General features: G+C 49.6%; 1 protein-coding gene across 2 annotated transcripts; it reads right to left on the bottom strand.

The window, feature by feature from the left end:
• Positions 1–3005: 3005 nt before the first annotated feature.
• EARS2 (glutamyl-tRNA synthetase 2, mitochondrial) lies at positions 3006–23373 on the bottom strand. 2 transcript variants are annotated; one of them, XM_032844031.1, is made up of 9 exons: positions 23204–23373; positions 20662–20817; positions 17351–17540; positions 13709–14181; positions 12299–12407; positions 9659–9812; positions 9406–9536; positions 4058–4193; positions 3006–3599 (listed from the first exon to the last, which is right to left on the bottom strand). In XM_032844031.1, the coding sequence occupies exons 1-9, from the start codon at positions 23340–23342 to the stop codon at positions 3516–3518; spliced, it is 1572 nt and encodes a 523-aa protein (XP_032699922.1). In that variant the 5' UTR covers positions 23343–23373; the 3' UTR covers positions 3006–3515. The 2 variants fall into 2 exon arrangements, with proteins under 2 accessions (XP_032699922.1, XP_032699923.1); XM_032844032.1 differs by lacking the exon at positions 23204–23373 and adding an exon at positions 21343–22103.
• Positions 23374–23498: the final 125 nt, after the last annotated feature.

The raw sequence follows: 23498 nt of genomic DNA, 5'->3' as shown, positions 1-23498 counted from the left end.
CACTTCCATTTGTCCCCACCCTTCACTTCAGAGTCTTTGTCCAAAGTCTGTCTCATAGAGGTACGCCTGGCTGGCTCAGTCAGGAGAGCATGTGACTCTTAATCTTGTGGCTGTGGGTCTAGGCACCATGTAGGGTATAGAGATTACTTAGAAATAAAATCTTAAAAAAAAAAAAGAAAAAAGGCTATGCCTCACAGATAGCTGGGTTCAAAGCAAATTACAGGCCGCAGACCAGTCTGCTAACCACAATTGCAAATCTTGCAGTGATGTTGGGAAACTATTAGAATTTGGCAGTTAGACCAGATGACGACTGCCACTTCTAAACACACTGGTCTGACTGATGGGGCCCTTATTTTTTCTTTAAGATCTTCACTTGATTCCCTACTGTGTGTCAGGCAATAGGCCAGGCACTATGGTTATAACCAAGAATGAGACAGACTGCCTGCCCGTCTTAATCTTATGTTCTTTAGAGCAAGGGAGGCAGTAAACACATTCAAGTATATTACGTAATTTCGTATAGTAATAAGTATTATGTAGAGACAAAGTAGGATAAAGGCAATGGGAATGAAATTCCAAATGTGGTTACAGAACGATCATTTTCTAGAAAAGATCCTGAGTGACAAGAGAATGTGCTGAGGGGAAGGAACCAGTCTCCCTACTCAGTACGGTGGGCCCCCCTGCAGCCACGGTGCGATTGCGGGACTGTCCCACTGGCCACAGTTGACTGAACCGTGGGTAGACAGCTGACCCTAAAGAGGCCCATGAGATTCCTCCTGGGAATATGGACATGGAATGCTAGTTATCTAACTGGGAATGTAGGATAACAGAGAATTCGGCTTTAGAGCTGGGGCAGTTGCTGGCAAAGTACAGAGAGAAAGAGAAAGCTGGCCTGCAGAGGGAAGATAAGTGGAGGGGACCCAGCTGAAAGAGACTGTGGTCTCAGAGGGACAAAACTGAGGTTCTTGGGTCCCAGCAGGTTGGCAGGTACAGATTTCAGTCTCTTGAAAGGTCTAGCTGGAAGTCCTCCCGTTTGGATCTCTGAGAGTCCTAACTCTCTCTTCCTTTTGCAGTTCAAGTTAGCCTGGCAGGAGGGGAGTCTGCGTGGCATCTGCCTTCAGCTCAGATCAGATCTCTGGGTCCTGGGATCAAGCCCTGTGTTGGGCTTCTAGCTCAGCGGGGTGCTGCTTCTCCCTCTCCCTCTGCCCCTCCCCCTGCTCCTTCTCTCTCTCAAATAAATAAATAATTTTTTTTTTTTTAAGTTAGTCTGAGTGTTTCTATGCTTTGCAAACAAGATCGCCCTTTCTAAGAATGAAAATACTGGTGGTGATGATGATGGTAATAGTTAACATTGGTTAAGTGCTAGGCAGTTGTTTTTTTTTTTTTAAGATTTTATTTATCTACTTGACAGAGGGAAAGATCACAAGTAGGCAGAGAGGCAGGCAGGCAGAAAGAGAAGCAGGTTCCTGCTGAGCAGAGAGCCCAAAGCACCCTGGGATCAGGACCTGAGCTGAAGGAAGATGCTTAACGACTGAGCTCAGGCTCCCCAAGTGCCAGGCAATTTTAAGAACTTTCCATATAACATCTATTTTGGTCCTTACAACTCTTTGAGAAAGGAAAACTTACCAGCCCCATTTTACAGATGAGGAAACTGAGGTACAGAAGTCACATGGTGAGTAGGTGGTAGAACTGGCTTTTGGATCTAGTAATTGGCCTCCATGGCCTTTACCACTTGACTATGCTCTCAGAAGCACAGGGTGACGGACTTGAGGTTATTTCTAATGTGTGGAGTCCCTTCACACATACCCACGATACTGAGCAAACCGCCCCCCCCCGTCTGAAGACACATGCCATTTGTATACAGCTCCCTCCAACTGAGATAGTGGCAGCAGCGTTACCAACTCATGAGCCAGTTTCTTGTAACTGTGCTTTGTGTTGTAGAAGCAGAGGCTCTGATGTCACTCTGCAGTTAAGAGTTGAACTTGACCCTGGATTGTCATAAATCTGAGTTTAAATCCTTGTTTTGCCTCACATTATTACCTCGGGACAGTTCATTAACTCCTGAGGCTCAGTTTCCCTACTTATAACACAAATAAGAATACCTCTCTCACAGAGTTGTGGAAACTAAATGGGGATGGACTACCATGTTTCTCACTTGGAGGCTGGCTGCCACATGGGGAAACTCTACAGAAGCCCCAGTAAGGTCTTTTTAAAAAAAAATTGTTATTTGGGGCACCTGGGTGGCTCAGTGGGTTAAAGCCTCTGCCTTCAGCTCAGGTCATGATCCCAGGGTCCTGGGATCGAGTCTCACATCAGGCTCTCTGCTCAGCAGGGAGCCTGCTTCCTCCTCTCTCTCTGCTTACTTGTGACCTCTGTCTGTCAAATAAATAAATAAAATCTTTAAAAAAATTGCTATTTTATTTATTCTTTTTCCAGTACGGTCTTTATACACAGCCATCATCTTCCTTCCATTTCTATTTACCGCAGTACGAACATCTACTTCAGGGGTGCCTGGCTGGCTCAGCTGGAAGAGCATGTGACTCTTGATCTTGGGGTTGTAAATTTGAGTCTCATTTGGGGCATAGAAATTACTTAAATAAATAAATAAAAAGAACATCTTATTTCAGAAACCTGTAGACGAAGACTTACAAAGATGGGCAGAAGGAAGAGGTGGACATGAAGAAAAACCTGTGAAAGAGGCAGGGTGAAGGTCTCCAGTCCAAGGACAAATCCTAGAGAACTGAGACGAGAAAGAGATGACCTTTAGAGAAGGAGAGACAGGATGCCCCACGTGCAAGGACAAAGAGCAGTATAAAACGCAGTGCTCACCCTCGGCAGACGGTCACTTCTCCTCTTACACGCCCCAGAGGGTCTGCCATCCAGTTCAGCCCTGCATGCACCAGGTACCCTTCCCTGCTCCACATCCCAATAGGCCCCGAGAACCGAGACCCAATGTCCAGGAAGCTGCCACACTGTTAAGGGCTGACCTGCATCCCCTCAACACTCACATGCTGACGTCCTAACCCCCAGGACCTCAGGACATGATTGGATGTGGAGACAGGACCCCTAAAGTTGTGGTTAAGTTACAGCTAGGCCATCAGGATGGGCCTCACTCCAACTTGACCCATGTCCCTTTAAGAGGAGATGTGAACACCCAGAGAGTCCCCGTGAGGACACAGAGAGGTGGCCGTGGGCAAGCCAAGGAGAGAGACTTCTGGGAAGCCCCACCTGCTGACACCTTGACCTTGGACTTCCAGACTCCAGAACTGTGAGAAAACCATTTTCTGTTGTTTAAGCCACTTGTCTGGCAGCCTGAGACAACTGTGAACCAGCCCCTAACCGGTGCCATGTAATGTGCTGTCCAAACCAGATATGAGATGAGAAGAAGCCATAAAAGCAGCGTGTGCACTTGGAGACTGTTTCCACTCGGGGTTCCTTTCACAAGCTTCCCTCTGAAGGCGGCTTCCAGGCCCGCCCAGGTTCCTAGGGCCGTCTCCACTCTCCTGCACATCTTCTCTCTAGCTGGAAAGCACCTTTTGTAGTCGCTCCCGCACTTCCCTCACTCCCAAGGACACCATCATCTCAGCTACAGGCGGTCCTTGCTAAGAATGAAAAGAGAAAACATTGCCTCATTGCCTTAAGCTGCCAAATGAGCAAATGCCCAGCCTCTGTCTGCAAGTGCTCTGCCCCAGGGAACCCCAGTGCTGCTGCCTGTACCCCAAGGGGCACAGTTAACCTTCTACTGTCTTTACTTTCTGCCTGTGCTCTTGTACCCCCCGCCCCCCACTCCCCGTCCCCCCCAACCCCTGGCCATCAATGGCAAGCTCCATGCAGGCCAGGAGTGGGTGTTGTTCATTCACTGCTGTGCCCACTGTACCCGACATGGTGCTTGCGCACAGTAGGCACTCCATAAATACTATCTGCTGAATGACTGAAGGGAACGACCCCGCGTCATTTGTCTTTGTACCCCTGAATCAGAGCTTACTGCCAGCCAGTGAATGTCAGCTGAATGGATGTATGAGGGGCTCCAGGAAATCATCCAGCCCATCTGCCCACTTACCAGCTGTCCACTGAGGGCCACTCGGAGGACCCGCATCACAGTACTGTGTTTGGTCCCTTCCAGGCCTTCAGATACCTTCTTCAGTTTGCTATTCAGCGTGTCCTGAGTAAAGCTTGTATCGGGTCCTTCTAAAAGCCTAGAAGAGAGGGGCGCCTGGCTGGCTCAGTTGGATGAGCATGCAACTCTTGATCTCAGGGTTGTGAGTTCAAGCCCCATGTTAGGTGCAGAGATTACTAAAAAAATAAATAGGGGCGCTTAGGTGGCTCAGTTGGTTAAACGTCTGACTCCTGATCTCAACTCAGGTCTTGATCTTGGGGTTGTGAGTTCAAGCGCCACATTGGGCTCTACCCTGGGCATAGAGCCTACTTAAAAGTAATAATAGTAATAAATAAATAAGCAAGCAAATAAATAAATATATACACTTAAAAAAAAAAAAAGCCAGAAAAGAGCCAGTCTATGGGGGCCTGCATGGGCCAGTGGCAAGTACGTGAGAGGGAGAATTTCAGAAGACTGACGGTCAGCTGGGACTGTTCACGCCTGCTTGGCGGCGAAGGGAGGAAAGGAAGATCTACTATCCTCATCCCCATCCAAGCTGAGGAAGACAACCAACCAAGGGACCACATTCACAGATCATCCAAGCACAATATAGGAAAACTCCATAATAAGAAATTTACTAATTTCTACCTCAATGTTAAGTGATCTCTATGCCTGTTTTCTCATCTGTAAAGTGGCTGCACCTCATAGGGCGCTGGTGGGGCTAAGTTAAAACTTGTCAGGAACTAAGTACATTCACTGCCTGAATAGACAATAAGTACTTCAAAGTATTTGATCTTGTATTTCATTAAAAGATTAAGTAGCTGGGGGCGCCTGGGTGGCTCAGTGGGTTAAAGCCTCTGCCTTCAGCTCAAGTCATGATCCCAGGGTCCTGGGATCGAGCCCCGCATCGGGCTCTCTGCTCAGCGGGGAGCCTGCTTCCCCCCTCTATCTCCGCCTGCCTCTCTGCCTACTTGTGATCTCTGTCAAATAAATAAATAAAATCTTAAAAAAAAAAAAAAAGATTAAGTAGCTGACATTTTTCTATCCAAGAGCTGAGGGACATTGCAAGAGAATCTTCAAACAAACAAACAAACAAACAAACAAACAAAAAAAACGAACTTAGGAACAGGTTAGACATAGGATGGAAAAAGGAAGCTCTCTGGGAAATTACCTGAAATGCAGTGGAGGGAAGACTCCTTGGGATGAAGGGGAGGGGTGAATCGCTTAGAAGTGCACGAAGAAAGATAGCAGGAGACCCCAGTTCCCCTAACACTACTGCCACCAACTTGCTTACAAACGTTTTCTCCCTTCCTTCCTTTTTCTTTCTTCCCTTCCTTCCTTCCTTCCTTTTTAATTTTTAGGGCAGCAACCGTGCTCCTGCACTCCCCCTTGCCTCCATTCTGGGATACGGTTAAGACTTAGGCCTATCAGACCTGCACATCCATACTGGCCTTTATGAACTCCCCAGTGAAGTCACAGATGCCACCTCCCCGGTGGCCAGGAACAGCATCTCATGCAGCTACACGAAGAGGTAGGTGACCCCAGCCGGCATGCGCTTCCAGACGGCCTGGTACTCGGCAGGCTGCTGCACTTGGACGTGATGAAGAAGGCCGGGGTGAAACAGTTCCCAAAGTGGGAGAAGGTCATGGAGTCCGCTGCCCGGGGCCACCAGAGCGTAGGTCTCAGTGTTAGCCGGCCTGGTGCCCCCTTCTTACTACAACCATTCTTTGCACACAGGTTGAGGCACTTAAGACCTAAAATGCAAGAGGCCAGCCACCGCGTTCCGCTTTCCTGGCAGGCCAGCTGAGATCCTCTCTCACACGTGCGCTCGAGTTTCAAGAGACTCCCCAGGCACTCAGAACTGGACTTGCCAAAAAAGAACACTAGTAACAACTCTGAGCTGGAGCAAAGGACAGGAACAGGGTGGGGTGGGTCTGTTTGCTGGCACCGTCCCAGTTTCCTCTGGCTACTATGGGGACTCCAAACTGGAAATGCTGCACAGGAGCTGGGGCCGGAGAGCTTTGCCGGCATGGATGATCCACGAGGCCGACTGTGATGCCGCCTGCGCACATCGGGGTCCAGGGAGCCCCCTTCCAGGGCCGGGCTTTGTGCGGAGGGCTGTGTTCGGCAGGAACGTGAAGAGACCGCCGCTGCGTCCTGACAGATTCCGTCCCTAACTCTAGTATTTGAGCAACTGAGTTCCAACAGGATGCAAAAGTAACCATTCTTGCCGCATTATTAACTGGGCCATGTGATGACTGTTCCTTCCAAAATCCAGGAGACAAAATACAGAAAACATAAAACGTAATGTGGGAAAAAACAGGTATTCTTCTCCACGTCACTGTGGGGAAGCAGGCTGCCAAGGAGCTGGTCAAAGAGTGACAGGCCCCAAGTGGCCAACAATGGCAGCTCAGGAGACGTGAGAGCTGGCCCAGAGCTTGGCGTGGGCACAGAAGGGACGTCGAGAAATCTGGCAGCTCTGGAATGCTTGGGTATTGGTTTTCCTGCCTTGAGTGGGAGCCTCAGACTGTCTCTGAAACCTAACCCTGTGGCAGGGATGGGGAGTTAAGGCAATGGTCCTGGTGAATTAGAGCCCCTATGGTGGAATGCCCTAAATTAAAGGAGTATTAATAATAATGGCTCTTGGGAATTAATCCTGGAGATACACTTGCAAACCTGCTTAATGATGTCTATACGTGGCTATTCACTGCAGCATTGTTTGTAACAGCAAAATCTGGAAGCAGTCCAAATGTCTATCAGTAGGAAACGAGTTAAATAAATCATGGTAATGTGGTTTCATAATGGGATTGGTGTAGCTGCAGAAAACAATCAGAATTATCTCTAAGCACTGAGCAGAACCACAAGTATCTTTTTTTTTTTTTTTTTTTTTTGACAGACAGAGATCACAAGCAAGCAGGGAGGCAGGCAGAGAGAGAGGAGGGGGTAAGCAGGCTCCCCGCTGAGCAGAGAGCCCGATGTGGGGCTCAATCCCAGGACCCTGGGATCATGACTTGAGCTGAAGGCAGAGGCTTTAACCCACTGAGCCACCCAGGCGCCCCTGATCCACAAGTATCTTAAGTGAAACAGACAACAAACCAGAAACACAGCAAAGTGTTACTGTATTTTTGTGTAAAAAAGAAGGATCCTTGGGGCGCCTGGGTGGCTCAGTTGGTTAAGCGGCCGCCTTTGGCTCAGGTCATAATTCTAGGGTCCTGGTATCGAGCCCCGCATCAGGCTCCCTGCTTAGCACAGAGCCTGTTTCTCTCTCTCTCCCTGTGCCTGTCGCTCTGCTTACTTGTGCTCTCTCTTTGTCTCTCTGTCAAATAAATAAATAAACTCTTAAAAAAAAAAAAAGGATCCTTTATATAAATTTAGATTTATGTACAGAGGGTTCTGGAACTAGGTGGATGGGGAACAAGGATAAAAATGGGTTTCCCAATTATTTACCTTTTTTATACTTTCTAGGCTTTAGACCCAGGTTTGAGAGATTTGAATGTGTTCCTAATCAAAATATTACATCTAAAATTTAAGAACTTCTAAGAATGGAGTCATATACCCATATGGTTGAATACTGACATTACGCAAAGGAAACTGCTAAGGGTGGTGCATTTCTGTTGGGGGCTAGAGGAGGACAAACAACACATTTCTGCTATAGACCTTCTTGTACCATTTGTATGTTACTGTATTTTTGGCTGCATGTTTATTTTCTTATCACTTCTAAATGTGTATTATAACAATATTTTAAGGTTTCCGGGAATCAGGCACTTTCCAAACACTTTGCAGAGAAACATAAGGCCTTGTAGGCCCAGCCTACAAGGTTTGGGTTTGAATCCCTGCTCCTCCAACTTACTATTATTGTAGACAAGTTACTTAGCCTCTCTGTGTCTTGATTTTCTCATCTATAAAATGGGGATAACATTTTAACCTGCTACCTCATTAGGTTGCTGTGAATTTAAGTGTACACACACACACACACACACACGGCCCTCGCATGAATCTATGTACTTAATGTACAGAATGTATAAAACAGCCCACTGAGGGCATGTCCACAAGAAAACACTTATTACCTACTTTAATCTCTGCAATTAAGGCGGGAGGAGATAAGTAAAGAGGACACTGTGGGTTTTGCTGCCCACCATCCATCTGCCTTCCTCCTGATAGCCCAAATCTTCTTGGGGAATCGCCTGGCTCCCATTCTCAGCCCATGTGCCCTGGCTGGGGGTCCATTTAGAACCCAGGATAAGGATAAGCGAACCTGCACTGATTGGTACGTTACGCTCTTCAGGCTTAGATGACTGGTTCAGAGACAGGAAAACGAGGCTAACCAGGCTCCGTCGGAGCTCACTGCAAGACACAGCTGAGGCTCTGTGGTGTTGGCGCAGATACGAGAGGCTACTAATGTTCCCTTCCAGCCTTTCTCCTTTTCATAGGCAGAGAGAAAATTTTTTGCCAGCCTCATGGCTGCCAAGTTAAAAAAAATTGACATTTTCCAAACTCCCCTGTGGCTTGCTATGGCCGCCAAGACAGGCGTTCTAGTCAGCGGGATACAGGCAGAAATGAACGTGTAACCCTTAAGTCAGGTCTGGAAGGGGAAGGAGTGTCCTGTCCTTCCCTTTTCTTCCTTCTTGTTCTGGCTGAATTGTGGATGATCTGTGAGCCACCATGTACCACGTAGACCAGAGTGAAATCTAGGGACAGCAAGATCCTTGAGACATGGGAAAAGCTCTTCAGCCTTGGATGGCCACTTCCACATGGGTAAGTGTTGTCTGGTAGACAGTCCCACCCTCCACCCACCCAGCACAGACTCCCTGCAGAGGAAGGAGCCAGCATGGAGAAGTGTGGAACAGAAGGTCAAAGGGACAGAGAGAAAAAGGAGGTCTTGATGACACATTTTTGGCTCCTGCATGAGGCTGGGCTTAAGCCAGCTTTGGTTGTACTTCTGTTCCTATCACGGTAAGGATTATAGTGTTATCTCTACCTTGGAGACGAGGAAGTGGGAGCTCAAAGAGGTGTGGTAAATTGGCCACAGCGATGCCACGTGGGCAGGAGAATAACCGGGTAAGTGGCGGTACTGGGAGGGAAGCCACAGGAACCCAACCCCAAAGCCCAAACATGCCACCCCTTTCGGGGAGGGTCTGGGGTCCTCTGGGGAAGCCTCTCTTCCAAACAGAGCCAGTCAGCTCTGTCCAGACCCTCTTGGCAGCTATGGTGGCTGGTGTGGGTACCTCACAGTCAGCTCTGGAAGAAGGAGGGTCCTGGGAGGGAGAGGAAAGTCGGGTGCGGAGCCTTGGGCTTGGCCTGTAGGAACTCACCCTAGCACACGCTTGGCAATCACATCCACCTTCTCTGAGAGGGGGCCCAGCTGTGCTCGGCCCACTGCAGGGCGAGTCCACAGGTAGGAGTGTGCTGGCGAGACCAGATCCTGCAGGCGGCAAATGTGACCCTGGGTGGGGGGTAAGAGGCAGTCACTGGGAGCGCTGTGGACAGGGCTCCAATGCACCAGGACAGGCAGTGACAGGGGCACCAGTCACTCCCTCAATCTCCTGGGACTCCCCAATGCCACACCTGTCTCAGCAGGATGATCCTTTCCACGTAGGCTGGGGCCAGGACCTCCCTGTCTTGAATCTGGTTCCCGAACGTCTCCTCCACCAGGGCCTGCAGCTTCCCCACCAGCTGGTGCCTCTGGGTCTCGCTGCTCACCAGCCGACAGAGATGCAGCCTGTAAGAGAGGCCAAGGGACTGTCCTGACTCTGGCATCACCAGCCCCAAACCCTCTTCCTGCAGGGGAGCTGGTGGGGGTGGAAGGATGACACATTATGTGAGCTGCCCCTCCCACACCCTGGAAACAATATACAGGAACGGGATCTGGCCAAGGTCTGCAGCAGCCTGAGAGTCCCAAGCAACCCAGAGAGATATCCTGTTTTCATTGTTTCTAAAATAGGAGCTAACATTTTAAACTAGGAAGAGATCACATAAAAATAGAGATTTCTGGCCTCTCTCAGGAAATTTGAAGATCTGGCTGCAAAGGGCATGCCTTCCTCATGCTTCAGTGGCCAGCATGGAGTGGAGAAGGCCCGGCTCACAGACACAGAACACTCCAGTCTGCCCAGCCCTCTGCTCCCCAGGGCCTCTCCAGGTGGCCACCCTCCCCTGTGCTGCCAGCCTGGCCTCTACAGACACCTGAATTTACAAGACAGACTCTGCCGGTGTTGCCTCCTGGCACAGCTCTAAGCAGGAGGCTCTGGCACAAAAAGGCAGAGGTCAAGAATACGGATTTGGAGGATTCAAAGCCAGGGGACAGTTTGGAGGACAGATCTGCTTCAATCCAGGGCTCAGAGTTAAAAAGTTCAGGTTTTCTTATCAGTTCGAATGTTCTCCTTTCCAGAATTCTCCTGCCTTGTTCCCTCTCTGGAAGCAGCAAAGCCTCCAAGCAGGCACTGTGAGTCCTCAGTCCCCTCCCTAGGCTGCCCTCACCCTGCCCCCAGCAATGTCAGAAGGACCTGAGGACCAATCTGCAGGCACTTCGCCCTGGTCCCTGGCGTGGAAGGCTGGCAGCAGCGGTGGGTACCTCCTGGGCTCTGGAACCGGACAGGCCTATGGATCAGACCAGCCCTGTGAGATGTCTGCAGCAAGTTACACGCACGCTCAGAGCCTCAGGATACTTGCCAATCACGTGGGGGTGATGTGGGGTTGGGGGCCTCCATCACAGGGCACTGTGCAGATTAAATGAGGGACCATCTGTAAAGCACAGAGCGCAAGGCCACTGGAGGTGGGCAGGGAGTCGGAACAGAGGCTCCCGCATGTCAGTGGTGGAAGGAGAAGACCCTCTGGGAAGCTATCTAGAGCACACAACTCTCCGAAAAACAAAACGATTTTCTAAAAAAGGAATTAATACCACATGCTGAAACTGTTCCTAAGACTGCCTTAGCAGCAAGATGAGACAGTAGAAAGCAAGCAATCAAGGGACCCTAGTGGCCAAGCTTGAGATAACACGCATCCGGTCCAGGGCCCGGGAGGCAGAAGTGCTAAACAGATGGTCTTTACTGTTACTACTCCCACCGCACCTCTAGGACTGCTGTGACAGCTATTACTGCCTTTACTACTAGCACTGACATAATCACAGCAGTGGCTTGATACTAGAAACATCTAAATGTGACAGCTTTCCTGCATTAGACCCCCAGCCATCGGTTCCAACACTGCATCTCCTCCCTGATTCATACTGAGCAAAACCCACCTCTACCTTCCTCTGGATGCCCTCATGCTCCGGGGGGACTAGAATGGGTCACCAGCTATCTCCCCCATCCTGTCTCCATTTCCCCGAGATACTGCTTCCCCTATAATCAGGTAGCGTACAAGTTACATTCGCTCCTGAATGCCCCACTCGAGAGATGCCTGCTGTTTACTGTGTGAACTTGGGCTAGTCATGGGTCTGCCTTAGGTCTCAGTTTCCGCATCTACAAAATAGAGCTGAGTCAGGCAACCGACCTTAGAAGCCCAATGGTAGAAATAAATGAAGTAATATCCTTAAAACACCTGCAGTCAATGTGAATTCTCTGGGCTCACGCAAGTAAAGCACTGAGAAGCCTGTCCCCAAACCAGTGCTCAGGAGACGGACACGTCCCTTGTCCCTTAAGTACACCTCTGTCCGCTGGCTTTACCACTGAGGCCCTTAGATGGATATGTCAACAGTGATCTGAACCGTAACTGGGTTTAGAAGTTTGAGTGAAGAACTACGTGAAATGTACAACAGGTGCCGTGAGACAGTGCTCATTCACTGCTGGCTGAGGGAGGTGGGGGGTGATTCCAAGATGAAGATCCCCCTTGTCCAGGCCGTGGTTAACAGAATCCAGGCCCGGGATGGGTGGGACAATAGTAATGACAAAAATAGCACCTACCATTTACTGAACACTTTCTATGTGCCAGAGGCTGTGCAAGTACTTTGACGCAACATTTAATTTAACTGAACTCTTAAGACAATTGCACAAGGTGGGTCCTGTTATCAGCCCCATGTTCGAGAAGAGGAAAGAGAGGGAGGTTAGGTGACTTACAAACTCTGTGTCAGGTCACAGAATGTTAGACACCTGAGCCCACAGTCAAATCAGGTCCACGTGACTCCAAAGCTTGCTAGACCCTCTGCCCCGGGAACCCATCATCAGTGAGAAAGCCCTTTTCTACCAGTCGCCCCCCACCACAGGTTCCACTTACCTGTTGAATTCTGGAAGCTTCTCCAGGTCCAACAGGGCTGAGTGGCAGGTGACTCGGGTCAGGTCAAACTGTGTTATCAACTCCGGCAAGGTCCTGCCCATCTGGTTCTCTGCAAGCAGACATGCCCAGCCTCAGCCCCCTGCCTCTCCTTTCAGTCACAAGGCAGGTTGGGTGAGCACCTTCCGGGCTCCCCACTGCATTCCAACCGAAGGGATTTAACTTCTAGCTCTTTTCTAGATCAAGCGCTCGAATGAGCTCTCATTTGCAGAAAGGATTCTGTCACTCAGAAAGAAACAAGTTTGAAAACAATCAGGCTAAATGACCCTCACTGCCCCCAGAGATTCGAGCCGCAGGAACAACAGTGCCTGGAGACTGTGATTCCGCTGGTCTGGGATGCAGTCTGAGGATCAGTGCACTTTATAGGCCTCCCGGGAGACTCCCAAGCACAGGCAGGGTTGAGAACTACTTTGCTGGGAGCCCCTCCTCCCGAGCAGCAGCCCCACCCCATACAGTCGGTGGGCAGCTTGGTCAGGCCCGGGCCTCAAGGGGGCCTCTGCCATGTCCCTTACAGGCTCTGTGACTTTAGTAAACCTCTCTGAGCCGCTCAATCCTCTTAGAAATAGCAGTGATAATAAATACCTCCCAAGGATATTTCAAGGAGCAAACCAGGTAACAGCAGAATGAACAGTAAGCAGACTACCACTGCCACATCTTCAGAAATCCCTTCCACAAAGAGGTCATCCTAATCTTCTGCTTCTTTAACCTTTGGGTTCTAAGTCTTGGGCCAAATAGAGGCTCAGCTGGAGTAAACTAGGGTCATAGTAAGCTTCGTAATACTGTTGGAACTTATACTTGCCACGGTGGTAGTAATATAATTGTCATCATTATAAGATCTGTAATTTTTGGGGGGCCTGGGTGGCTCAGTTGGTTGAGCGGCTGCCTTCGGCTCAGGTCATGATCCCAGGGTCCTGGGATTGAGCCCTGCCTTGGGCTCTTCTCAGTGGGGAGTCTGCTTTTCCCTCTCCCTCTCCCCCTCCTCCTGGCTCATGCTCTCTAATAAATAAATAAAATCTTAAAAAAAGGGGGGGGGAAGACCTGTAATTTTCGTCCTTACTGCGTGGCTGGCTGTCTCGTACTCATGAACTCAGTGCATCCTAACCCTATGAGGGAGTCACTTATCCCCATTTTATAGATGAAGCAGACGAGGCTCAGAGACCATAGCTCCTTAAGAGCAGGGATTACATCTATCTTGCTCACTATTGTAGCCCCAGCACTTAACACAATTTCTGGCTCAATAAACACAAGAATGAACTTGGGCAGGCTGCAGGTGGCACAGCCGGGGCTGAGGACCAGGCAGGCCTGAACCAAAGCCCCAGTTCCTTGATACTGGGACCTCCCAGGGGTGGGTACCTGCAAACCCCGAGCCACAGTTGGTGATGATATCAAGCAAGGCATCTGGCAGGAAGTTGGCAGCCGCAAAATGCTCCAGGAAAATGTCCCCCTGCCTCTTGGACAGCTTGCTGCCATCCCTGTTGAGCAGCAGGGGCAGGTGGGCAAAGCGAGGAGGCTGCCAGCCCAGGGCCTGGTAGAGAAGCAGATGCTTGGAGGTGGAGACCAGCCACTCGGACCCACGCAGCACGTGGCTGATGCCCATGTGATGGTCGTCCACCACGCAGGCCAGGTGATACGTGGGGAAGCCATCGCTTTTCAGGATGACTGGGTCCCCCTCCACATGTGCCACCTCATGCCGATTCCAGCCATACACCAGGTCCTGGAAGGCTGGCGCTTCCCCCTCCAGGCGGAAGCGGATCGCAGGTCTGGGGCCTTGGGCTAGCTTCTGGGCCACCTGCCCCTGGCTCAGGTTCCGGCACCTGTTGTCATACCTGTCAGGAAGCAGAGCAGCACAGTAGCTAGGGGTACCAAAGACACAGGTGAGTTCTGTCTTCATCTCTGATAGTTAGATAAGGTTGGCAAGTCGTTTACTTCTCTAGCCTTTTTTCCAGTCTTGAACAGGCATAAGAAGAGGGCTATGTCGGAAAACCGAGTGAGATAACAGCATGGCAGACACTTATGCCTACCTGCCAACCTGTCCCTCTTCTTTGTTAGCGAGGAAATGGTGAAATGCCGAGTCCCAGGGGTAGAATCATTGCTGGTGTAGCCGATCGTGTAATCTATTTCCCCCATGCCAGCCGCTGGGCCAGGCAAGACCACTATACTCACTGAGACTCAGGTAAAATCTGCTTGGGGGCAGGGGAGGTTAGGGTCCTCGGGAAGATTTTCTCTCCAGGTAAGAGTGAAAGCCACAAGAGGACAATCCCCTTTGTTATTCCCTGCCTTCCGCTTCTGTGCTCTTTAGTTGTTGTCCTATGAGGAGAGATGCTTGGGGCCACTGCAGCCCCGTACAACAGATCAGGGGTGGGGCAGGGGAGGAGGGGAGGAGCCAAAATACAGCTCTGATGTCTTGAAGCGGCTGGTTTTATCCTTGAGTCTCTCACCTCCAGACATTTTTTCTTTTTTGGGGTGCAAAAAGGTGGTCTTATTAAAGCACAGGGATAGGACCCATGGGCAGAAAAGAGCTGTTGCCTCACCTCCAGATTTCTGCAAAGTAAGTGGTAAGTGTCTGTCGGTTATGCCCTGGTTACTCCAAGTATGGTCTGTGGACCCCCAGAAGCAGCCCCACTAGAGAGCATGTCCGAAATGCAGCATTCCAGGCCCCACCCCAGACCTGGTGGATCTGAGTCTGTGTGTTGACTAGATCCCCAGGTGAGCTGTCTGCATGTTAAAGTATGAGAAACTCTGGCTTGTCTCTTTTTTTTTTCTTTATTTTTTTAAGTAAACTCTACCCCCGGGATGGGGCTTAAACTCATGACCCTGAGATCAAGAGTCGAGTGCTCCACCAACCAAGCCAGCCTGGTGCCCCTGGTTTGTCCCTTTTCCACAGGGCATTCCATTACTTACTCCCCAAAGCATCCTGATAGAAAACGTAAAGCTTGAAAACATCCTCCTTAACACAGAGCTAAGTGTTCAATCAGTAAATGGCTGCATGAATTCCATGACAGAACTTGACGATGATTTTAAAAGAGAACCTTCTGCCAACGGACAAGTAGGCTGTTTATAATAAAAGACCAATGCTGCAATGAGGGGCACGTGGGTGGCTTAGTGGGTTAAAGCCTCTGCCTTCGGCTCAGGTCATGATCCCAGGGTTCTGGGATTGAGCCCCACATCAGGCTCTTTGCTCAGCAGGGAGCCTGCTTCCCTCTCCTTCTCCTCTCTGCCTGCTTCTCTGCCTACCTGTGATCTCTGTCTGTCAAATAAATAAATAAAATCTTAAAAAAAAAAAAAAAAGAGCAAGGCTGCAATGAATGTCTTGACCTTGTACATACACCCAGCCCTTGTCCAAATGGTTCATTTAAACTAGAACTCAGAGCTGTACCTGGCTGGCTCAGTGCGTAGAGAGTGCGACTCTTGATATCAAGTTCGTGACTTCAAGCCCCACAGGGCATGCGGAGCCTTGGCTCAGTCAGGAGAATGTATGTCTCCTGATCTGGGGGCTGTGAGTTTAAGCCCCACACTGGATATAGAAATTATTTAAATAAACTTAAAAAAAGTTTTTAAAATTCTTTAAAAATAGGGGTGCCTGGGTGGCTCGGCCAGTCAAGCATCTGATTCTCGATTTTAGCTCAGGTCTTGGTCTCAGGGGCACTAGATAAAGCCCCATATTGGGCTCCATGATCAGCGTGCAGTCTGCTTGGGTTTCTCTCTCTCTCTCTCTCTGCCCATCCACCCACCCTCCCTGTATGCACATGCCCATGCACTCTCTCTCGCAAACAAAAATAATAAAAAAATAAACAAAAATAAAATTATTTAAAACCAACCAACCAAATAAATAAATAAATGACTAGAACTCAGGTGTCCTGCAGCCACTGCTGATAGGAAGCAAGGTGGTCAAGGGCCACAGGGCCAGTGTCTATCAAAGCTCCAAACTGGCCCTGGAGTTCCGCATTTGGGAAGGTCTCCAACAAATGCTCTGCATGTGCACACAACGATGTATGTCCCCATGATCCACCCCAGCTCTTCTGTTAGAACTACAGATTAAAAATAGCAGAAAGATTCCCTAGTAAGAAACTGGTTAAGGGCAGGTACCTCTGTACAGCGGAATATTGCCCAAGCCTAAGAAAAAGTCTATGGGCCAGTACAGACTGGGTCTCCTCGAGATGGTAAGTGGGAACGGTTAAGTTGCCCAGTCTGCATATTGTATGCTGCATTGGAACGGGTCTTTTCTCAGGGTCTACGTGGAGCGTCTCTGGAGGAGACTTAAGAAACTTCTAATAGCCATTTGTCTATGGCAAGGGCAACTAAGTGGCCAGAGTCAGGGTTCGGAAAGATCTCTGCATCTGTTATCTCTCTGGACCTGAAAACATTTTACTTCCTCAGAACAACCAATAATTGCAATGACACATTAGTATTGCCCGAGAGCTAATGTGGCAGGCAGCTCTGCCAACAGCCTCCGTGAGCCCCTTCTCCAGGATTTCTGCCCCCGTGGCATCCCCTCTTCTCTGGAGTGCAGGCTGGACCTATGGCTGCCTTCTTACGAACAGAATGCAGCAGAAGTGATGAGATGTCACTTCCTCGATTTGGTTACAAAAAGACTCTGGCTTCTGTCTTGCTTGCTTTCTTTTGCTTTCTGTCTGACTCACTCAAAGAGAGGTCAGCTGCTGTGCCGGGAGCTGCCCTGTGCACAGGCCCACATGGCAAGGAGCTGCCATCTCCTGGCAACAACCAGCGCAGCCCGAGGTCTGCCAACAGCCTCACGAGAGAAAAAGAAGCAGATCCTCCACAAGCCAAGCGTGGAGAAAACCGCAAACCTGGCCAGAACCTTGACTGGAGCTTTGCAAGAGACCCTGAGCCGAGGGAGCTGGCTAGGCTGAGCCCAGGCCCTTGACCCACATAGGCCATGCAGTGACCACAGTCTGGGGGCGATCTGTTATGCAGCAACAGCCCAGGTACATACACAACTTTGGGGAAGCAACCTTGAGAGGCCAGGACTCTCACCGGGGCGTCTGGTGGTTCCTTAGGGCCTCCTTCTTCAGGAGCTCCAGCCGCTGCGGTGAACAGAAGCAGGGGTAAGCGGCGCCAGACTCCAGCAGCGCTTCTGTGGCCTGGGCGTAGAGCTCGAGACGCTGGGACTGCTGGTAGGGCCCAGCAGGACCTCCCCGGCGGGGACTCTCATCAGGCGGGATGCCTGTGACACAGCAAGAGACCATGATCACCATATACTAATAATGGGGGCACCAGGGTGGTTCAGTCATTAAGCGTCTGCCTTCGGCTCAGTCATGATCCCAGGGTCCTGGGATCGAGCCCCACATTGGGCTCCCTGCTCGGCGGGAAGCCTGCTTTTCCCTTTCCCACTCTCCCTGCTTGTGTTCCCTCTCTTGCTGTCTCTCTCTGTCGAATAAATAAATAAAAAGCTTTAAAAAACAAATACTAATAATGAAGATGCTTGCAGCACTGCCTCCTGGGCACCGTCTGATGTGCTGCAGGCATACAGGAAAGCTTGTGATCCTCAGGGCAATCCTCAAGGTCATTACTATTGTGATTTTCCTGGTACAGATAAGCTGAGAGATAAAAGAGGCTAAGGGCTCAAGGTCGTGGGGCCCGACAGATGAGCAATCACGGAGGCACCTCTGCAGTCCATGCTCCTGACTGCGCTTCCTTTCCATCCATCGGTCCCCGGGGCGCAGGAGAGCAGCCCAGGCCTGGAACAGTCCTCAGGAGAAGGAAGCGTGGGTTGGGGCACAACCCGGCAAGCCCTGGCTGGACCCCTGGTTCTGCATCTGAGAAGCTGTGTGGAGGGATCCTGAAGATGTGGGAGCCCCTTTGTGGCCTAACCATAACATGTTCAGCACTTGGAACGCCCCAGAGCTTAAGAGTGGTTCCACTAGGGGAAATGAAAATGTATGTTCAGGTTAAAAACTAGTATGTAAACGTTCACAGCAATTCCATTCATTGGACTCTAAAAAGTGGGGCGCCCAAGTGGCTCAGTGACACGTCCGACTCTCGATTTCAGCTCAGGTCATGATTTCAGGGTCATGAGACTGAACCCCGAGTTGGGCTCTGTGCTCAGCAGGGAACCTGCTTGAGATTCTCTTTCTCCCTCTGCCTCTCTCCTTGCTCTCTCTAAAATAAATCTTTAAAAAAAAAAAGTCAAAAAAGTGGAAATAATCCAAATGCCCAACCAATGACGAACAGAAGGTGGTATTTTCATACAATGAATATTATTTGGTCACAAAGAGGAATGAAGTAGCGACATGTGCTACAGCACCGAACCCCCTCTGCTAAGGAAAAGCCAGTCACTAAAAGTATGTATTATCCGGTTTCATTTACCTGAGATGTCCACAATAGGCAAACTGCACAGACAGAAAATAGATTAGCGACTGCCAGGGGTTGAAAGGAAGCAGGAATAGGGAGTGACTGCTCATAGGACAGGATTTTGTTTTGGAAGGATGGAAATGTTCTGAAATTGGGTACTGGTGATGGGGGGCATACCATAGTGAATACACTAAAAAACCACTGATTTGTACACGTTGAAATGGTGAATTTCCTATCAGGTGAATTATATGTCAATTACAAAATAGTAACAATAATTTAAAAACCCCACAAAAAAACAAAAACAAAAACAAACCAAAAAACAAAAAACACAGGGTGACTCCTGAAGCAGGAAACTATAGAAATCAGCCACTCCCTCTGCCTCACCACAAGGCTAGGGGGTGGTGTGGGGAGCTCTGCTGAGGCGCTGCAGGCCATGCTCACGGAACTGTGCCACACCAGGGGCTCAGAGGGCGGGACCTGTTCATCACTGTACCGCTTGTGTCTAGTACAGCGCCTGACGGGTAGCAGGCACACCCTGAAATCCAAGTTTTCATCCTGGTCTGCCTGGTGCTACTTGGTTTGGCTCTGGCCAACACGTCTTCACATCCGCAGTCCCTCTGCTCCTCTCACTGTGCTTGGGCCACACGGGCGTCTTCGCCGCTCCTCTAACACACCCTACACTTTTCTGCAGCAGGGCCTTCCTATCTGCTCTGCCCTCTGTTTTGAACAGTCTTCGCCAGGTAACCACAGGGCTGGCCCTTCACTGTGCAATCTCGTGCTTTCAGGTCGTCTCCTCCGAGAAGACCACCCTGACTGAGACAGCATCCTTCACTGCCAGTTCCCCAACCTGTTACCCTTGTCTCCACAGCAGTCATCAACACTTAATGTTGCGGTGAGGAGAAATTAATCTGTTCATCTGTCCTCCCCTATTTACTGGGCACTGGTCTCTGTTCAGTGCTGGAACAGGACCCTCATTATAGTAAGTGATCTTCGTGAATGAATTCCTTTATTCAAGTAATTGGTTTTTTTTTTTTTAAATGTTATTTATTCATTTGAGAGAGAGAAAGCATAAGCAGGGGAGGGAGGCAGAGGGAGAGGGAGAAGCAGACGCCCCGGTGAGCTGGGAGCCTGACATGGGGCTCAATCCCCAGGCCCCAGGATCAGGACCTGAGCTGGAAGCAGATGCCTACCCATCTGAGCCACCCAGATGCTCCTATTCAACTAATCCTTATTAAGCATCTACTATAACATTCTATAACAGAAGGTACAAAAGAAATTGGTGACTGCCCTTTGAGAACCCAAAGTCTCGTTAATAGTTTACCTGAGAATAAGATACACATCTCATAAAAGTCTTGGTATTTTTCCTTGTGGAGCTTAACTGGTTATACCTGCCCTGACAGACAGACGACTATTGACCCAGGGAACATACACTCCTCCTTGTCCTCCTGGTGTCTAGGAGGCCTCTGGATTAAATGTCCCCTAAGACTGATTTTAGAGGCTGCACACATTTTGTTTGGCTCACACAATGTGGTTTAAAAAAAAAAAAAAAAAATCTGGGCTCAAGTTTAACAATGCTAAGTATTCATTAAAAAAAAGTAATAAAAACCTAGTTTTCTGGCTCCTCTGGGAAGTGAGAAGATTGAACAAACTAGGCCAGCATTCCCACACAGGAACAGGAGGCGGGAGCTTTCTCCTGCTCACTACAGGCCTCGCCTCCCCAGCTCCATCTTATGCTTGGCCTGTGTTTCCTGTCGGCTCCCAGCAGGACCTGAAATCCTGAGTTAAGAACAGGAACCTCAGAACAGCCTCGGAGCTTTTCCTCAGGGAGCTTCAGCATGTTTTAGGTAGGCACATGCCACCCGAGGCAGCACAAATGTACCTATCTCTCCAGGAAGTCCTCAATCTCCATCTTGGGCCCCATGAGAAGACCTACAGGCTCCTTTCCCTGCTCCCTCTTCCCCTTTGGAGGAGGGTCCTTCCCCAGCCTGCCTCACCTGCCCACTCCAGCATGTCCTCAATATTCTCCGCTGCCCCAGGCACAAGGCGGGTCTGATCCGTGTCCTCCAGCCTAAGGATGAAACTCCCCTGGTGCTTCTTGGCAAAGATATAGTTGTACAAGGCAGTGCGGAGGCCGCCCAGGTGCAAAAAACCTGGGAAAAGAAGAGAACAGCTCAGACAAGACAGGGAAGATGAACTGACAAGCAAGCCCCGCTTGTAACAGGATGTCCCAGGGAGTATCAAAGCTCAAAAAACAGCTACCCCATCCCATCTTTCTAACCAGGACTGAGTCAGATGGCCACAGAGGACAGGAGTGGTCCACTCGCTTAGCCCCTCATCCTGGAAGTAGCAGACATGTCTTACAGCCTGTGATGTTGTAAAGACTCCCACTCTCCCCAGCTGTACCCACTGTTCTATTTTGAGATTTGCTTCAAGGCCAAGTTTTACACAAATGAGGACAAGCAGAGGATTATCCACGGAAACCATATCACATGCGCACTTAATGTGTGCAAATTCAACAATGTGCTTGGGTAAAAAAAAAATTAATTAAAAACTGAAGATATCATACAATTACGTTTTGCATATACTCTGATTTTCATCTGAAGTTTGCTAAGCAAAAGTAATAGTTGATTCTACCGTATTACTCTTCACCTGAGTTCAAACTCCTAAGATTTTACCTTTCCATCATTCCTGACTGAAAGATTCACATTAAGCATTTTGCCATTTCCCCTTATCCTGTCTTCTCTTGTCCAGGCTACAGCCCTGTCTTCACGATGAGCTTCTCTGCATTTACAGGAACAGGATGCAGCACAGGACACGAAAGGCTTTTCTGTAGTCAGGTAAACTCCCATTCAACACTGATTATGTGTGACTTTCTGCTAGTTATCGCAAAGCTACCACAAAATCAGTGGTCCCCAAGATGGAAGATGGGGGTTCGGTAATTGAAAGAAAGATCTCTTAAATCAAATAAACGTGGATTTAAATTCTGCATCCATTTATTGGTTGCTATCCCTTGGGCACTCTACTTCACTGATCTGAGCTTAGTCTCATCTGTTAGAGATTAAAAACAAAAAATGGAAACCTCCTTTACACAGTTGTTGGGAGACCTAAATGTTGATCGAAGTATAGCTTTCCATTAATTTTAGCAATTAGTGATCTCAGTTGCTTGATAATTCTTTTATCTGTCTGTAGTCAACAGCCTTTTCTGTATGCAAATCAGCAAGGAAAATGAGAACTATAATAGAGAATATTGTTTATTAAGCTCTAGGAGTACCAGTCCTTGCGAAGTGCCTCAGCTGCATTAACACAAAGCCATGAGGCAGGTATCATCACTAGCCGTGTTTGACAGAGGGTAAAGCTCAGAAGCTCAGAAAGGTTATGTAATTTGCCCATGTCACACAGCTGAGAAGTGGCAAAACCAGCAATCTGGACCCAACAATCTCAGGCTTTGGCACTCAACTACTATGAGTGCTCTGCAAAGAAAGTGCAGACCAGTGCTGGTCGGCAAACTGTTGCCAGTTCACAACCACAAATAGAAATAGAGAACAAACGTTTACAAACTTAATAGCAATCTGACAGAGTAACTTTGTATCGGCGAATCTAATAAAAATAGGCTCACATTTTGTATGGTTTTAATATTTCCCCTCTTACTCATTTATATTGGTTCTATTAAAATACTGATCCATAATCATTTGGGAATTAAGAACCAGTCCTGTCACAATGATTTGAGAAGCCCCCTCTGCACCCGACTGCCTGCAGTGAAAGATTCTGTTACTCTGTGTCGTTGGGATCTTGTCACACAGGAAGCCTTACATGCGGACCCTAAGGTCCAGAATGAGAGGCACGCTCCGTGTTCAGAGGGCAGGTGGCGGACTCCCTGAGAAAAAAACCAGGGGAACTAGCGGGGAGGCCCTAACAAGATCTCCCCTAGGGTAAACAATGAGCCTCCTGCCTCACTCTCTGGCTTGCTGAGCACCAACACCACTAACCCACAGGGCCTTGCACCTGCAACTTCCTCTTTCCTCCTACAGGCTTCCGGGTGGCCACCTTGTCTTTTGGTTCTCAGCTCAAATGCTACGTCCTCAACAAGGCCTTTCTGAGCTTCCTACCTAACCGTCGGGTCCCCACCCTGCTTCATTTCTCACATGGCACATGTGATTGCCTAAAGGTAGTTACTTTTACACGTTGTTTGTCGCGGCCACTACAGTGTAGGCTTCTTGAGAACAGGAGCCGTGCGTGCCCACTGTATGCCAACGCCTAGAACAGTACCTAGTACACGGTCTGTATTCTGTATTCGATACACATTTACTGAATACACGAAGGAGAGACCTAAAGAGATAGTACACAAAGAACTTCCTGGCTATGTGAATAATTTCCGTTCGTGGACCTGCTTCTGCCTCTGTAAAATGGGGTCTCGCTGCACCCGCCCCCCCCGCCGCCCCCGTCAGACTCCACCGGAAGGGATTCGTCCGGGAACATTCAGGGGGCGGGCACGGGACGGTGGACATCGACCTGCAGCGTCACGTCCGCCAAGGTTACCTGTGGGACTGGGGGCGAACCGCACTCGCACCACACCCCCGGGATCAGTGCCCAGGCTGGCATCGCGCCGTCCCATGGGCCGGCCCGAGGCCGCAGGGTGCCTCGCCGATTGCAGCAACCTCTTCAGGAGCACCGCCATGTGGGATGGAAGCGCACACGTGGGCCTCCCCGTGCATCACTTCCGGGGCCTCTCCCAGCCAATCCACTTCTGCCACAGAGGGCTCGGCCCCGCCCCTTAAAGGCGCAGTTCTCCTAGTTTGCAAGTCCACGCCCCCCAGCGCGGCTGCGACCCCAC

Source organism: Lontra canadensis, unplaced genomic scaffold, assembly GCF_010015895.1.
Source record: "Lontra canadensis isolate GAN:19392208 unplaced genomic scaffold, GSC_riverotter_1.0 scaffold146, whole genome shotgun sequence".
Classification (NCBI taxonomy): Eukaryota; Metazoa; Chordata; class Mammalia; order Carnivora; family Mustelidae; genus Lontra; species Lontra canadensis.
This window is presented reverse-complemented; position numbering and strand designations above follow the sequence as displayed.